Source organism: Suillus plorans (assembly GCF_016647745.1).
Source record: "Suillus plorans strain S12 chromosome Unknown HD556scaffold_53, whole genome shotgun sequence".
In the NCBI taxonomy this organism is placed as follows: Eukaryota; Fungi; Basidiomycota; class Agaricomycetes; order Boletales; family Suillaceae; genus Suillus; species Suillus plorans.
Genome location: NW_024537437.1, coordinates 222,921 through 239,474, shown reverse-complemented (window position 1 = coordinate 239,474; position 16,554 = coordinate 222,921). Strand labels below are relative to the sequence as shown.

The 16,554-nt window shown below is 45.4% G+C and overlaps 7 protein-coding genes across 7 annotated transcripts; 6 read left to right on the top strand and 1 right to left on the bottom strand.

The window, feature by feature from the left end:
- Positions 1–1,229: 1,229 nt before the first annotated feature.
- On the top strand, positions 1,230–2,137 carry HD556DRAFT_1310901 (uncharacterized protein; the record flags this gene model as incomplete). Its single annotated transcript, XM_041300473.1, has 4 exons — positions 1,230–1,321; positions 1,374–1,432; positions 1,461–1,531; positions 1,748–2,137. 4 exons carry the CDS (start codon positions 1,230–1,232, stop codon positions 2,135–2,137), a joined length of 612 nt encoding a protein of 203 aa, XP_041157103.1.
- A 452-nt stretch (positions 2,138–2,589) lies between these two features.
- On the bottom strand, positions 2,590–5,717 carry HD556DRAFT_1310900 (uncharacterized protein; the record flags this gene model as incomplete). Its single annotated transcript, XM_041300472.1, has 11 exons — positions 2,590–3,177; positions 3,231–3,432; positions 3,478–3,897; positions 3,936–3,997; positions 4,046–4,192; positions 4,246–4,407; positions 4,461–4,559; positions 4,614–4,655; positions 4,719–5,101; positions 5,158–5,518; positions 5,568–5,717. 11 exons carry the CDS (start codon positions 5,715–5,717, stop codon positions 2,590–2,592), a joined length of 2,616 nt encoding a protein of 871 aa, XP_041157102.1.
- A 1,686-nt stretch (positions 5,718–7,403) lies between these two features.
- Positions 7,404–8,077, top strand: HD556DRAFT_1242910 (uncharacterized protein; the record flags this gene model as incomplete). Its single annotated transcript, XM_041298326.1, has 2 exons — positions 7,404–7,483; positions 7,537–8,077. Coding segments are annotated over 2 exons (621 nt in total), but the record flags the coding sequence as incomplete, so codon positions are not given.
- Positions 8,078–10,445: 2,368 nt separating this feature from the next.
- HD556DRAFT_1310898 (uncharacterized protein) lies at positions 10,446–11,633 on the top strand (the record flags this gene model as incomplete). The annotated part of the gene is made up of 3 exons (XM_041300471.1): positions 10,446–10,549; positions 10,626–11,311; positions 11,365–11,633. The coding sequence occupies 3 exons, from the start codon at positions 10,446–10,448 to the stop codon at positions 11,631–11,633; spliced, it is 1,059 nt and encodes a 352-aa protein (XP_041157100.1).
- A 797-nt stretch (positions 11,634–12,430) lies between these two features.
- On the top strand, positions 12,431–13,139 carry HD556DRAFT_1491606 (uncharacterized protein; the record flags this gene model as incomplete). The annotated part of the gene is made up of 3 exons (XM_041308804.1): positions 12,431–12,601; positions 12,654–12,836; positions 12,906–13,139. The coding sequence occupies 3 exons, from the start codon at positions 12,431–12,433 to the stop codon at positions 13,137–13,139; spliced, it is 588 nt and encodes a 195-aa protein (XP_041157099.1).
- Positions 13,140–14,177: 1,038 nt separating this feature from the next.
- On the top strand, positions 14,178–14,480 carry HD556DRAFT_1198045 (uncharacterized protein; the record flags this gene model as incomplete). The annotated part of the gene is made up of 1 exon (XM_041296318.1): positions 14,178–14,480. A coding segment is annotated over one exon (303 nt), but the record flags the coding sequence as incomplete, so codon positions are not given.
- Positions 14,481–14,871: 391 nt separating this feature from the next.
- Positions 14,872–16,468, top strand: HD556DRAFT_1242869 (uncharacterized protein; the record flags this gene model as incomplete). Its single annotated transcript, XM_041298321.1, has 2 exons — positions 14,872–15,571; positions 15,633–16,468. 2 exons carry the CDS (start codon positions 14,872–14,874, stop codon positions 16,466–16,468), a joined length of 1,536 nt encoding a protein of 511 aa, XP_041157097.1.
- Positions 16,469–16,554: the final 86 nt, after the last annotated feature.

Genomic DNA, 16,554 nt, shown 5'->3' with positions numbered 1-16,554 from the left:
CATCAGTATTCGAACATACCCTTTTCCGTAGCTTCACTTCTTACCAGAATTTCTGTATTATTCGTGAGAGGGCTATGGTAGTATCACTGTCGTGGCTCGTTTATAATGATGTGGTTCGATATTTACTCCATGGTCACGTGAATTTGGGTCGATCGGCGTAGTTGACCAAATACGATACTCAAATTCAAATTTTCATCCCACCTGGACACAATCCTAGTAATTTATGCAGAAATAAATGGTTATCTATGAGTTTCACATGGTACAACGACTCATCGGACTTTGATGCAAATTTACAAATGGTGGAGTCTCGTCTGGAATGGCAAATATTCAACGATAATCAGGTAAATAGTCGCCAATATTCCAACGAGCCAAAATTGTGTAAATGAGACCTCATCTGACGCTTTTAAATGGCAACAAAAATGACATTCTCCCTAGTGATTCACCAGTCAAAAAGGCTGTCCATATGTAGCCTGATATAACAAATTCCCCTGCGACCCTCATTCCTCCTCCTTCTGGAACAATCAGAGTACTCCTAGTAATCCTGTACTTCTGATACAGCTTATTGATCATTCAGACAAGACTATCGAAGCCATCCTGACGTGTGTTTTGGCCTTGGACACCAGCACAATCATTTCCATCTTCCGACAGTGCCAGAAACTCACATAGTTCCACCGTAGTACATATCTCATCGAACGCAGTCGTTAGGCAATATTTTTCCACAGGAAAAACGACATCAATTATGCATGCGTTATAATGCAATGAAAATGTAGCCAAAGCTGTCTGAAGGATGCAATAAATCATCTGTGTGTGCAGAATTATCCATCGATCCTGCACTTGTGGCACCTCACCACTTAGACGCACCGTCGTTCGTAGAAGGCTATAACTCAGACATCGAGCGAATGCAACCTCCTGCTATAAATAAATGAATCCCATCCTCATTAGCAAATTCTGCGATCATAGAAAGTCAGTCCATTCAATACCTTGTCTGCACGTGCAACTAGCACCAATCCATTCGACATGTTGTCCAGCACCCGAGAGCGATCAAATACGCTACAGTACAACAATTAAATTTCACCAACACTAACGTGTATATCACTTCCGCTGTCGACGCCTTTAAAATTTGAGATCGCCCGCGTTTATCACCTGTGGCTCCATATGTGTCACCAAGCAATACATAGTCTGCAGGGAGTCTCAAACAATGAAGCACTGGGACACGGGTTTATATTCCAATGCTCACGGACACCACCACGCGCCTAGAAAACGATGTGGAGGCCCAGAAGGAGAAACAGGATGAGTCTACTGAAATAATCAATGAAAAAGCGTGAGAGATAGATAAGCACCGTCAGGAGATTCAAACACTACACGACGGACAGGGTAGACTTGGAGAATATGCTCAAAAACACGCACATGGCTCGAGTCTATCTCTTCGAATGTCGATGCAATCACCAAATTACTTCAAGGGAGTAGCGATAAATCCAAATACGAGGAAGCACAAGCGGTTAGTGATAATTATAAAGATAATTTCTGGAATGTAAGTGCATTGAATGATGGTTAAAAGCATTTACTTACGCTGTAGATAGCTGGGAGTCCGTAAATATTTCTTGATAGACATTGGAGTCACACAACCTTGATCAATAAAGGCCTACAATGCGCAAGACGATGGTGTAAAAATAAAAGGGGACACGTTAGGTTTGACTTTAGCAAGGACTGCAGTGAAAACGCATCATGGCACACTCATCTTATACAGCACATCAAGCACAATATTGGGACATGTCATAGAATCGTTTCCAAAGAGCTTATCGCTTCGAAAACGCACGAAGACATCCTCAAGCGCTTCCATACAAACGTCAAAGTATTATGCAGCAGAGTCCCGCAGTGGCAAAATATCTCATTAACAACAGAAAAAGCACAAGGAAAAGGAAATTTTCACTCACTGGTAGTACGGGTGCGACCGGCATCAAACCTCATATGGACTGCATGGGATTGTGCGTGCCAGTTAGCGTATCAGAGCACTAATGAGAATATACCGTCAGAGGATGAACATGGAGGAATCCACACAGACACAGATAAGAAAACGGATGTTCGTAAGCAGTCACCTGCAAAGGCCAAGGGTAGGCCAAAGGCACCATCTGAGTAACCATGCTTTACTCACCGTCAAAATTATCGATCACTGTTGGTGCATATTCCACAGATATGTAACGAGCGCAGAACTGAATCAGGATAGTTCAATCAAGTTATGTATCACTTCAATGATCTCGCACTTGTGGAGAAATAAATCAGCCGTGGTCATCCACCCATCATCGGTGATGCACATAAATTGACGAGTTGATCCTATCAAAATAAATTTATGTATTTTTAGTGTTGCGACGAATGCGCTTGTTTCTCCAAGTTCATGATATTGATTTATGTGAGTCTCGAACGATTATTCGACTGTAGGTCAAATTCAGGTGACTGGGAATGATACATGAATGGTAATGAAGGAAAACAACATGCATGAAACAGATATCACCAAGAGCAAACCAACTATTGAAGCGGACCACGATCACCTCTCATGTCCATGTACCACTGCTAGTGAATTCGTGAACTCATTCATTCTGGAGTTGACTTAACAAGAACCCTCACATCTTCATCCTTAGCTCTCGACAAACGATCCCATGATGCCTTTGTTCTCAAGATAACCTCATTTTTATCGTTTCCCTCCACGGTATTGCTTCCCTCGATGTCATCGCTGCCCTCCATGATATCGCTGTCCTCCATGATATCATCGACCACAGTAGATTGTTGAGACGGATCCAATAATTGGTCAACACTGGAATCATGCATGAAGTCGATGCGAGCGAGAGAGGCGTCGTTGCCAGGATCTGCGATATGCTCTTCTGCATCTTGAGAATTTGAGGGAGATGATATATGCATATTTGAGTCAATGTCACTGCGATCACCGATGCTATCGTGATGCTGAATCGCCTGTGTCAAATGTGGTAGAACAACAGGGTCCGCGGTGGTGTCCATTCCACAGTCCCGAGTGACGCGAGAGTCAGATGGTATTGACGATGACGCAGCTTCGATAGTGTCGACTGGACGTAGTTGACTGAATGTGGTGGTCGGTGATGAATGGCGCATAAAAATGGTTCCTGAAGTGTTCTTTGGCCGCTTTGATGACCCCCTTCCTCCGTCTGCCTGATTTTTCCAATGGTTAGATGATCATATGTAGGACTGAAATTTAAAAGTACCTTTGGAGGGGAAAGCGTACTGGACATTGTCCTCTTTCGTTTGAGTGGATCATGCTCATCTGCAGTGACTACTGGAGCTGACACTGGCGCACCGGAAATAAGCATATCACCGAGGGCCCCTGATACATCTTCGTCATCGCGATCACCCTCTGCATCCAATTCCTCTATACTAGAATATGGCCAATGCTTGATTGAGACCATGCTACATACAGGGTTAGTCGTGCGATATGTCCAACCTGCGCCATACCTTTTCACAGGTACCGGGAGTTCTGGGAGGGGCCTAAAGCCTGGATGACTATTTCCAAGTCGCTCCTCAGACGACGCCTTTCCAATCTCATGAAAAATATGAGCGAGGTATTCAGGGTGTGTGTCGATGTGAGCGACCGCAGAATACAACCGTGTCATCCCCAATGCCTCGTGGAAGTCAGCGTCAAAGTCCATCTGATAATTCGCAGGGTGATCAGGAATCAAAAGCCCGTCAGGATCTTCCTCCATTGGAACCTTGGCCAGCTGTCTGAATCGAAGCAGGATCCATGTGCCGAGCTTCATAAACATGTGCGAGTTACCTTTCCGAAACGCTGTGGTATGCCAGTCCTCCCAATCATCGAGGGTAGATGGGAGGTTTTCATCCGGGTACCCAATGAGATCGTCGCTGGTATCGTCCTTGCTACACGTTAGACAGATATACCAGAGGGAAGTAAGCACTTGCCCACCTCATCGACTGCTACGACGGACTGATTGGATTTCTTTGGAGATGATTCGGTGTCCTGTAAGAAATAGGTGAGGATGAATGGTTGACATTAGAGTATACATACCATCTGAGTCGTGGTCTTCGACTCCAACAATGTTGGTTCTCGCACTGGCATTGGCGTTGATTCTGGCACTCCTATTATGGGCTGTGTGCCTCCATTGCTATCAAAAATGTCTAGCATACCACGTGCAGCATCATTGCTGATTTCGTCCTATTTCACAAAGCGAATGAGCGCAACTCGGACTCACAGAAGTGCAGGCATACCTCGTCATCTGACTCAACAATGGCTCTCCTTTTTCCCTTTCCTTTTGCAGCCCTGGTAGCACGGGTCGGTTCGCTTTCTTCTGCAGATGATGACACGTGTTCTTGAACAACGCGTCTACCACCAGTGTCATGTATTGAGAGTCGTGTAACTTTGTTGACATTCTGGTCAAGAATGTTGATCAATCCAGCCTCGATTGATTGAGAGGCGCACAGACCTTGTCGTCGTCTCCCATCTCCTCCTCGGATTCGACATCAGCACTAGCGTTCCGTTTCCCTTGTGTGCGAAGATTCCTTGTAGCACGGTTCGCTCGACTCTGATGATATTAAATATGATCATCACATTGCGATGCAGATAAGTGGTTACATACCATTTCAGGAGTTGAATCCCGGAGAGTGCTTCCCCGAGCTTCCTAACCGTAATAAATAAGTCAGTGAATGTTTCTTTATAATCACTTGAGGTCCTTGACATGAACCTTTTGCAAACGGCCGCCCTTGACACTTTTACGAGATTTCCGTCCATCCTCCTTCATCTCAAACATATGTGCAGTCTCGTCGATATCATCCTCTTGAACTTCACGGGCTGTACTCGAGGCTGTGGCCGAATCTATGGGTCTAACTGTCATCTTGACCTTGCGAACAGTCGTGCGTTTTGTGCTCTTCTTAGGTTCCGCGGCGACATCATCGAACCGAACGATTTTCTCGCACTTCTCTGCGTCGACCTCCAGTGGCATGCTGGTTGCAGATGCTTCGACTATTTCAGCGATCATGTCTTCTACAGACATCTTGTGATCGGCAGTGGCGTCGCCGCACATGTTCTTTCCATTGCACAGTTGTTGGTGGTACTTTTGGACATCCACTCATTGAGAATAGATTAGATGAGGAACGACATTAGAATTCATATAGGGTACTCACGCTGCATAACAGGCCTATACGCTTTCTTGCGCTTGAAATCAGTCCACGTTCGTTTGATCTTAGATAACGCCGCTTTTTGCATCTCCTTTGAAAATGCATTGTTTTCCAATGCCATCGCAAAGTGATAGTCCAGGTGAGCCGAACGCCATGTCTTATTTGAACCTGGAGCGTCATCTTCGATTTCTTTGCAGAATGCAAGTAGCACATCCCAGTAATAATGCGTGACGGCAATGTAGACTGCCAAAGATTGGACTGTGACTGAATGCTGCATGAGTGTATGAGTAACCTTCTGATAGGTATGGAGATGGTGAATAATTAGGTGCAATGCATCGGAGCATTGATCCGGCACGGGCAGCTGTATCTAGACATCTCGTTGACAAATTAGAGAGATCTTGCGCAAAATCACACACCGATTCCTTGTCAAAACAAACATTCAAGGTATCATTGATCTTCTTCAAAGAGCATCGTCGATTCAAAATATCGTTTGTCAAGTCAGAATCTCGTCTTCCCTCAACTGCGAGGACAATGGGGCTCTTCGTGGAGTAATTCGACGATTCCATGGTTCAAGTGACCGTGTGAATTTACATCAAGCCTTAGTACCATATGCGTACATAACCCATTGTTCCAAATCCCTGTTCATTCGCTGAGTTTATAATATTGTATTCTTCAATGCAGCGTCATTGCATCTCCTCATTACTTAATGGTCCACTTTGCTTGTAGTCCTCGTATGAGTATGGCTAAAAATATATTCGTATTCATAGTCCAATTAACGGCAGTTCCGGCATATATTCATAGGAAGACGTGGCGGCAGACATCTTTTTCGAACTCCGCCAGATCGGACCATTTTCAAGGCACGTGGCATGTTCAACTTTGCACTGGACGAAACTAAAGCAAGACTGATGTTTCGAATAATGTTTCTGCGCGTCGACCAAGTTAGATGTTACATTTGTCATATAACATCTGATGTGGCGCATCTGTGATGCTCACAGGGCATCGTGTGATTAAGATTTTCCGGTATTTGCCGCATACTATACAGTTGCCGAGAGAATCAGTCGAGACGTGTCATTTGGACCAAGTACTCTTCAAAAACGGCAGAGTTAACGACATGATCGCTCCTACTCATTTTGGACATTACTTTCAAACAACTGTCACCGCTACAACAGCTCCAAAGGATGCTAACACTAACACTAACACTAACAATACTAAAGCCAAGAATGGGAAAAAGCGTACTGCAGGGGCAAAGTCCCTCAACGCGCCATATCAAAAGCTTACTCCAATTTTCGACGATGGAGACGATAATACACAGATGGATGTTGAAATGGACATTGGTCCTACCTGTTCCAGTCAGTCATGTGAAGTGAAGGATGCTATCTCGGTAAGTTCGCATGCAGTTATAATGAATTATGGACGCTATCCTGCATCGTAGCATTGCATGTACTGTCAGGATGTTGGTTCATACATATGGAAGTGTACGACCAAAAGTTGCGGCGTCTTAGTCTGTGTTGGGACGGCCAAAGGAGATCACGGATGTATCGATGCGGTCCCAGATGAGCTCACGAACCAGGTCGAAGTGAATGCTGCCTCCTTCGTCTGTCCACAATGTTATCGTGCAGCCAAGTTGCCACTCCCAGTATGTCATGGTCTTCTATCATATTGTATTCGCAGACTTATATTGAATGATGCTAGTACAAGATACGCGGATATGCTGTGAGGCAAGAGTTTACGCAACGTAACAACTTTCCACTCCTTGGGGTGTTCTTATCATGGAGTGGCTTTGGTCGCGAATATGCTTCAGATATCATAAAGAGGACGCTACAAGAGCAATTTCATTATGTGCCTAGCAGGGTACGACATTCATTCCTTATCTAGCAGACTATTCTATCTCACATTGTATCTTAAGTTGCGCATTGCATCACGCAAACTTAAAGGCGGAAACAGCCGTCCAAACGCCGTGACGCCTGATTTCGATTGGCTCGCAAACCTCAACTACGAAGCAAACGTCCTCATTTTCATCGATACACATTCTGATACTGCAACCGGGGATCTGGTGGTGTCTGGAAATGCGACCAACCCGACCTCGTCACCAGTACATGAGGTAAGCTGTACTACAATGTACGGTATTCCATCACTTCATATCCTAATGAGACAACTTCTAGCTGTTACAAAGTTATCTGGGAGAGAATGTTCGATTGGCATCACAGGAAATTGCCAAAAAGAACGCTGACCCCGCGTGCGGGCCATTTGTTCGTGGAATCGTTATTTCGTCTTGCGGATCCACTGGAAGAAATTCTGAGAGCATCGGCCGTTTGAAACGCCTTGTTGAAATGTCAGTGATTGATTCAATCTCATGTACATCACGGCTTATATGAATTGTGACAGGGACATCTTCGATTTCGTCTTCTCCTTTGCTGGTGTATCCACGGTGGACCCACTTGTTGTTCCAGCACTCAGTCGCTTTGTGGAAAACGTGTTTGTGTATGACATGGGTTTATGGGCCGCCCTAGAACGATCGTTTGGCGAAGACAAACATGCCCTAAACACCACCCCTGTCATGTTGTCATTCGCAGAATATAGGAAGGGCCCCGACAATACAAGAGATCGTGTTGTCCACACTCGTGTCTTGGCTTACTCTAACTTCAAGGATGCTAGACCATGGGGCTTCGATATCTATCGGTGTTCCAATCCCACATGCGGTGCCCGTGCTCATGACATGATCTTCCACGCTGATGGAAAGCAGTATTATGGAAACAAGTGGATGCAAACAAAGATGAAGACAACTTGCATGAAATGCAACCAGACGCGTCGGAAAATCGCCACTCCACCGTGGATCAATTCGTGCAGTATTGAAAACATGGGGCGTTGCTGGTACACATGGCCTCTCACTCTCGCACAGCGCATTGATCTCGGGATCACTGACTGACGGCATTCATATTCATATTCTTGCTATACGCTAGCAGCGTATCTCTCAACTCAACCTTTCATTCTTGCGTATGTATTTACGTTGTCGATACATCATTCTCGTCGTCGTCGTCGTCGTCGTCGTATGCAATATAGACTCTCGTTGCATTCGATACCATGCAGTCACCGGAGTGATTGTAACTATTTGTCAGTGTACTTTACATATGATGTGTCTACGTGTGCAAATAGTCACATGGGGAGGTAAACAGGATATTGTGTAGACAGCGAACAAGAAGGTCAGTAGGCAACAATGTCCAAGGCAGCACGCTATCGCCAACATAATTGTAGGAAGAGCCGGACAATGAAGCACTGCTGCCACCTCAGTGCCATAAACGTTTTCAAAGAAAGCAGGGAGTAGCAGGAGAAAAATACTATCACATTCAACCGGTAGATTCACTGATGCGAATTCACTCAATGCTTAAGGCATAGACTTCCTGATGAAAGTGGCACGCAGTTCGAGGAAATGGTGGGAAATGGCGGCGACGAACTGGGCTTGGTGCGATGGACGAAGGTTTCAGATAAAGATATAACCGCGTACGCAGGCCTGCGGCAGGGTGAAGATGACAGAGGCAGATGACATGAACGCAAGCTGACATAATGTTTCGCACAGGATGTTTTGTAAAGAAAAAGATATTTCTTGCAAACAGAACCCTGGCAGACTTGTCGTCCGGAACTTCATTTGGCAATATCACGTGATGGTTCAAAATGTCGTTCAATTTCAACTTCCGCTGCATACGTTCTCTTCCCATTCTACTTCCATCTTCTCACATCACATTGTCGTAGCTCCTTACGGGGGCATAGAGCCGTCGCTCTGACATCATGTGAGAAGTGACATTCGTGTCTAGCTCCTTTATGGGTGCATATGGCTGTCGTCGACAGTCGCACGACGTGTCTGTCCCATTCGCGTCACTCTTGCACGCGTCCCATCTCCTCTCTTTTCCTGTCCTGTTCGCATCGCTCTTGCACGCGTCCCATCTCCCCGCCGTAGCTCCTTACAGGAGTTTTGAGCTGTCGCTCTGGCATGGCATGTTGGGCGACTCTCGCACATAGCGCCTTTATGGGTGCCTGGCTGTCGTCGACGGTCGCGCGATGAGTCTGTTATGTGCGTATCACTATTCGACGCGTCACCTCTCCTTGCTGTGTCTGCCACGTTCGCGCGACGAGTCTGTTGTGCTCGTATCACCATTCGACGCGTCACCTCTCCTTGCTGTGTCTGCCACGTTCGCGTCACTCTTGCACGCGTCCAATCTCCTTGCTTTTTCTTTCCTGTTCGGGTAACTCTTGCACGCGTCCCATCTCCCCGCCGTAGCTCCTTACAGGAGTTTTGAGCTGTCGCTCTGGCATGGCATGTTGGGCGACTCTCGCACATAGCGCCTTTATGGGTGCCTGGCTGTCGTCGACGGTCGCGCGATGAGTCTGTTATGTTCATACCACTATTCGACGCGTCACATCTCCTTGTTGTGTGTGTAAAAATATTATCATTCAACTATTTTGCGCCTCCCAACATATACTGAGGGCAATACATATTTAATGGTATCCATGCGGTTTGCAGTGGCCGGAGTCTGCAATTTTACCCGAATTGCGATTGTCACCCTCTTTTCAATGATGATATGTTGCTTCACCAAGAAGCTTATTGCGTGCATATTCAAATTCCTGAGACACAACATTTTTTTTTCACGTAGTTGAGCCACTACTGGTACTGTTGATTTTTCAGGCAAATGACATGGCGCAAATATAGCATATTGTATAATTCTTATACCTCTGCTGTCATGTGATCGTGTTGCGACTCTTTTACCTCCCGCTCTGGCACTTCCATGGATCAACGTCACTCCATACTAGTGTGTCGCTGTCTTCTGTGGCAGTCACACAGCAATTTGTTTTTTGTCTCTTCTGACTCATGCCTCCTAGATTTTATCTCTCATCCATTCCGATTTGTATCCTAGGTGGATTAGCGTGTAGTAGTTAGAATATTTCAGTGGATGCCTGGCAATATAGAATCACTCTCTGATGCCGCAGATATAAAACATGCTTGCTTGTATTCTTGCCTCATTAACACATGACCGAGTCAAGACAGAATATAGAGACCATAGAGTGCCAAATACATCCATAATCAGTCGGTATAGCATCACTGGCAATATAGGATCATGATGATGCATTGATACTCGCCAGACGTTTAATTACAGGGTGAATGGTGTTGTTCACACTATTTGAAAGTCGCTGACGCACTATTTCCAATAGTATCAATGGGGATGACGTAAATTATATTTGTTCATGTATCACCTGTATTCCAAAACGAGAACACAAGGCCACACAACTCTTCGGTCTCAACGATGAAGGTGCCACTCGAGATTTTGATCTACATATTCACTTTGGCCACTAGGAGCAGAGGAAGCGCAGTATCCTGGATGTTGTATCAACAGAGAAGCATGCCCTGGTCAGTATTTTATGGCACGCCCAATGTGAAATTGATCTCACTGATTATACTGATCGCATTCATCATTGGACTACAGGTTCGAGAAACAACTTTATGAAAAAGTTTTACTTTCAGATGAAGACGAGGCTTCTTTGTTCGTACAATGCCTGCGCCGTCGGCAATTGTGCGAGGAATTTGCAGAGACAGTCATCAAAGCCATCTCGCTCTCCGGAGACATAAATGTCGTCACCATAATGGATATCCTATCACTCTGTAAAGGAATCAAAAATCTTTCCCTGCGTCCCCAAAACGATTTTCTTGAAGATGAGGTGGCACCCCTCCTACAATTGCTGGACACCTTACCCCTCAAGGTACTATCTCATCAAATCGGCGTCCCTTTCACTTCCTCTTTGATCTCTAATGTCACGCTCTTCGCAAAAATCACCCATCTTGAGGTCGACGATCCTAACATGCTTCGGGATGTTCAAATGTCATGCTTTCCTCAGCTGACGCATCTCTCCCTGTGGGGTTCCTCGTACAAATCAGGAACAAATATACCGTCTTTGGTGAAAAATATCCTCGCCAATGCAACCCTTGAAGTCATAATATTCCGCGTCGAGCAACACCAGCAATTCGCAGACTTCCTGAATATCCACGAGCTAAATGACCCTCGCATCGTGCTCGCAACCTCAAGAATATATTTGTGGGATGATCTCGGGCGTTCATGTATGCTATTCTGGGAGCTAGCCGAAGAAAAGGCGAAATCGCCCAATCCTAATCACAGTACGTCCCTCCTGTTGATATTAAATCTAGGTACACAATAACCCATCGTCTAGACAATCATCGCTGCTTTACAAGGTCTGCCCTGACCAACGGAGTCAGGGATTTCATGGGCATCGAGAGGGTACCGGAAGATCACCTGGACTATGAGATTGTTCGGGCCAATGTAATCGGCGAGGACGGTAGGGTACGAACCGCTTATTTCGGTAACGCTCCTGGCTCTAGCATATTCACGGAGGAGAGCGATGATGACATGGACACGGACGAGGACTACAGTGATGATGACATCGACGAGGATGAAACTCAAGATGGCACTGAGGAGTAGGGCGATTCAGGAATAGAATTCCAAGTCTGATGCTGAAGGAAACTATCCTTCACCTACAGGGATTAGCTTATAGACTGACTTTGAGCACATAGTAAGACCGTAAAATACCAATAGTTCTAAATGTACATATACCTTGACTTCATTATTGAATTATTGGCCAGGACGTTCACGTCATATTTTAATACATGTACCACTAGCTCACTCAGGAAGGTCGTATTGTACTCGGACTTCAAGTCTGACATTGAGGACTAGGTTAAAATTTCAGGACATAATGTGAAGACTTTTATGGGGGACCGTATTGGACAAAAATCACGCTCTTGGTTTTATACTTTTGTTCCTGACCAAGGACTCTTTCGCATTGTCAAACAGGACCTAGCATCTCGATGTCAATACTCCCACTAGTGTCTTTGCGGGAAATGGTCCAGAGCCCTTCCTATAATGCTGAAATCACTCAGCACTGTGAACCTGTTGTACGTCTGTGAAATTTCCATGTGCTAACTACGACACATGTACTGATTAGTCTGATAATACAATGATCCCTTCAGATATCTTAGTGCCATGTTCCCGACTGAGCTCCACGTTCGGGCAGCGCATGAATTAAGTCACTCCGAGTCCAGGCTGGTTATTGACCACATTTTTCGACAGTTGCAGTTCGTGCGCGACAGCAAATCATCCTTCACTACTACGGGTTAAGATAACCTGTATACTGGTGGCCTTTCATTAGAGGTTCAAAAGCTATCTGAAGATAATTCATCGTCTCAGTCACTTTATCATTCTCAAAATCCTCCAAGCAGACAATGTCTCTCCCCGAGAACACAACCGTGCTTATTGTGGGTGCAGGCCCCGCAGGTCTCATAGCTGCTCTTGCTCTCGTTCACAACAGGTGCTATGACATCGTTATCGTGGATGCCGTAGGCGAAGGATCCAATTCATCGAGGTCCATTGCCATACACTATGCAATCATCGAGGTAAGCTACCGTGCATTCATAAGAAGGCCTACTGATGTTCTTGTGATCTTAGGCTTTAGCAAGAATCGATGTCGCAGATGGGTTACTGTCTCGAGCCATCAAGGGAAACGCGCTTTTCATCCCTGTGACCGAGCTTGTACTTATGCAGAAGTTGCAGAGCCTTGGTGTGCAGGTGCAGCGTCCACACAAGGTAGTAGGAATGAAACTGAATAAAAAGGACTCTCGTATCACTGATGTGGATACATACATTATCGGCACAGATGGCACCCGCTCAACTGCGAGACCTCAATACCCCCCAACTTAGCTTAGTGGAATGTCTGACGACCATTTCCAGATCCGTACCATCGCCGGTATAGGGTTCTCTGATCCAGAAGGCCCACACATAATCAATGAAGAGTTGGCTCAAATGGTCTCTGCAGATGTCACATTCGAGCCCGAACTTGTCGGTCCACTCACCCTCGAGGGCCACCTTAACGGTGCAGTCTTTTCGGGCAATTTATTGATTTACCATTTGGCAACCACCTCAATGTTGCCGTAGGGACATGTACAACTAGGTACATAAGCCAAATGACTATTTCAGGCGCGGCAGGACCACACCTGGCCCAAGCAGAAGACAAAAGAAGTGCTGAGTCCATGTGAATTTGATCAAACCAAAAGCAGACTTGGAGTGGTGCCTTACGAGGGTGAAACCAAGATCAAAATATTTAAAAACATGTTTTGAACTTGTCCTTAACTTGTGCTAAGGTCCCTGCATTTGTTTTTCTTCGTAAGTTTTTGACCATGCCTAGGTCATCATACACCATGACTCACCGTGATTCATTATGAACTTGTTGTATCTTAGGCAAACTCAGGTTAACTCAAGTCGTAATTTTTTTTGTCCAGTAGTGACCCCCAAAGACCCCCAAAGACTTTGAGGACTCTGTTTGAATTTGAGGACGTACTGGGACTTTGAGGACTCGGTTTGAATTTGAGAACATAATTTGAGGACTTCGAGAACATCCCGAGACTTTGAGGACGTACCTTAGCTTTGAGGACTCTGTTTGAATCTCAGGACATACCTTGAATTTGAGGACTCGTGCTGAATTTCATACCTTGCCCTAGGACTTCAAGAGACTTCGAGACTTCGAGGACTTTCCGTTTGACCTTGAGGACGTCATGGAACTTTGAGGATACAGTCAATTTATCTCGCATTTGCGTTTATCATCCATCGAAGTACTAGCAGCCATGTATATATACATTGATCCTCAATTAAAATTCATACAAGTGCACATTCATGTTGCAAATATCATACATTGTACACTGGCCTTTTATTCAATATCCTCTGTATCAAACTGTATCGGGTAATTTATTTACGCGTGCCCATCAAGTACTGGCTCCTGATACAGAACTTCCACATGTATGACGTCGAATTGGTATATTGGATGGAACTGCTGTTATGTCAATGTTCATTTGCGCAGCGGCTGTGCTTCTTTATGACGAATAAAAACAATGCCACTGAGTTTAGTGTTGCTTATGTAATATTCAACACAATGGAACCAAATTGTGGCGTCTTCAATCTCAACTTTCAATTACCATGTCTGAAATTTTCACACTGTACTGCTGGATACGAGGCACGGAAATCGACCAACATTTCAGTGTCAAAATATCACGCTTTGAAACGGTCGATACTTTGAAAAATGTGCTGAAGAAATCTCAGGCTATCGATGTGCCTGCTTCAGCTCTTCGACTGTACAAGCCCAGAAACCCGGTGGTCGAACCATATGATCAGAATCTTCGCAATGTTATCCTATCCGAGCTTGGGAAACCATTGATAGCAATGCATAAACTATCATCCCTGTTCAAAGCAGCACCACCAGAAGAGCACATTCATATCATTGTAGGTATGTAATGGCGGCGAACAAATTTTGTCCTTGAGATTGATTCTCATAGCACAGATGCACCACAACTTGTTATTAATTGTTGGTTGCGAGGTAGCACTGGCGAGGAGTGCTTTGACATTTCAATCAGGTCAAATGCATCGATGGGAGCACTGAAAGATGAGATGAAGGAAAAGGAATCACAACTTAAAGACGTAGATCAAAGTCGCATTCGATTATACAGGATATCCGAATCCGAGGACGAACTCCGGGAGAATCTTGATACCCTCAATGCGGGTCACTTACTCGAGGCCAGATCCATACCGCTATTCAATTATTTTCTGGGCGTACCAGTCCTTGAACGTCTCTATGTTGTTGTCCAAGTTTACTCCGATAACAATAGTGAGTTAATGTATGATCTCGTTGAATTGTACAGATGAAACTAATTTCTTGCTGGTAGGGTCGACGAATCCTCCTCTCCGGGTAAACCGGGTGATAGAAGGAGAGGACCCGATTAAACTTGCACGGGAATCATTCCTCGCAAATATGGACGACTATTCTAGAAAACAGAAATCACGTTCAACATCGAAAAGATCGCCCTCGCCTTCCAATGCTTCAAATCCTTCATCGTTTCGTGAACGACAGCAGGATGAAAAATTACGGATAGCCTGTGGTCGTCCTCGCGAGGTCGAGGAAGCTATTCCTGCCACATTGCTACATCCAGTCTTCGGCCAATTCATCGATGACAGCCGGACTCATACTATAACGGAAGACGACAATAATCTCGTCGATGAACTGGCGAATGCCATGTCAGCCCTTCATGACACTGAAAAAAAGCGGGTAGAAACGGTTAGCGAGGTGCTCTCAAGGTACAAGCTCGGCTTTCGCCTGAACAGCAAGGTGCAAGGAACAGCATATTTCACGGATGCAGAGATGTCCGTCGAAGTTCAAAACTATCGGCATAGTTTTGTCATTGCCGAGTTCAAGAACGAGGCGGCGGTCTCCAGTTCGGAACCATACATGCAGGCTCTCTCGTACTACCTGGAGTCAACGAGAGTGTCCGCACCTAGGATGTCGGGGTCTGCTTTACCGTGTTTCCTGCTCATACTTTTTGGTGAGTACCGATATTTCCTGAGTCTTAGAATATGACAAATGAGAACCAATTATTTCTCCAGGACCATATATTGTCTTCGCCGGTGCTGTGTGGACTTTGCGCCCTGCTGTGCAGATACTTTCGAGCCCTCTTGCATTCAATTATCATTCCACGGATACCGATAATCAGGTCACCGCCGCACGTCACATGGCTGCATTCTGCAAAGCTGTTAAATCGCTCGAGAGATATTACAAAACGCTCCCTCCTGAATCTGAACTTGCCAACAGGCTATCTCACCCTATACTCTTTCCTTACCCCACAAGCTTCATAGCTCTCGACGACAACAGCAAACAGAATTTCAACTATAGGGAGCATCTCGGACAAGATGAGGGAAACCCGAAAAGACTTATCTTTTTCGGAACCCTCGCTGAAGGAGATGCTAAGGTTGCGATATGCATCAAATTTGTCCGACGTTATTCAAGGGATGCTCACATGCACTGCGCTCTATCTGGCGTCGCCCCTAGATTACGAGGATTCGAAAAGCTCCCTGGAGGTTGGTACATGGTAGTCATGGATGAAATTGTCGGATACGATGTATTGGCGGACTTGCCCAATACTGACCTCCTCCCCCGATCGGTTTTCCAGGCCATCGGAGAGCAGCTGAAGACACTGCATGCTCGCCAGCTGGTTCATGGCGATATACGCGATACTAACATCTTGGTGAAGAAGGATGATTGGACAAAGTTCATGATCATCGACTTCGACTGGGCGGGGGTAGAAGATGTCGTGCGTTATCCTCCATACGTTAATTACACCAAGATAAAGAGACCACATGAGGCGAGAGATGGACTCCCAATTACGGCGGCTCACGATCTTGCGATGCTCGATTCCATCATCGAAACGAGGGCCGAGAATTAATCATATCACATCACAAAATGTACATTCTACTATATTTTTTGTACGTGAGAATCCTAAAGTCCAAGATGTCACGGAGCCGATGTATG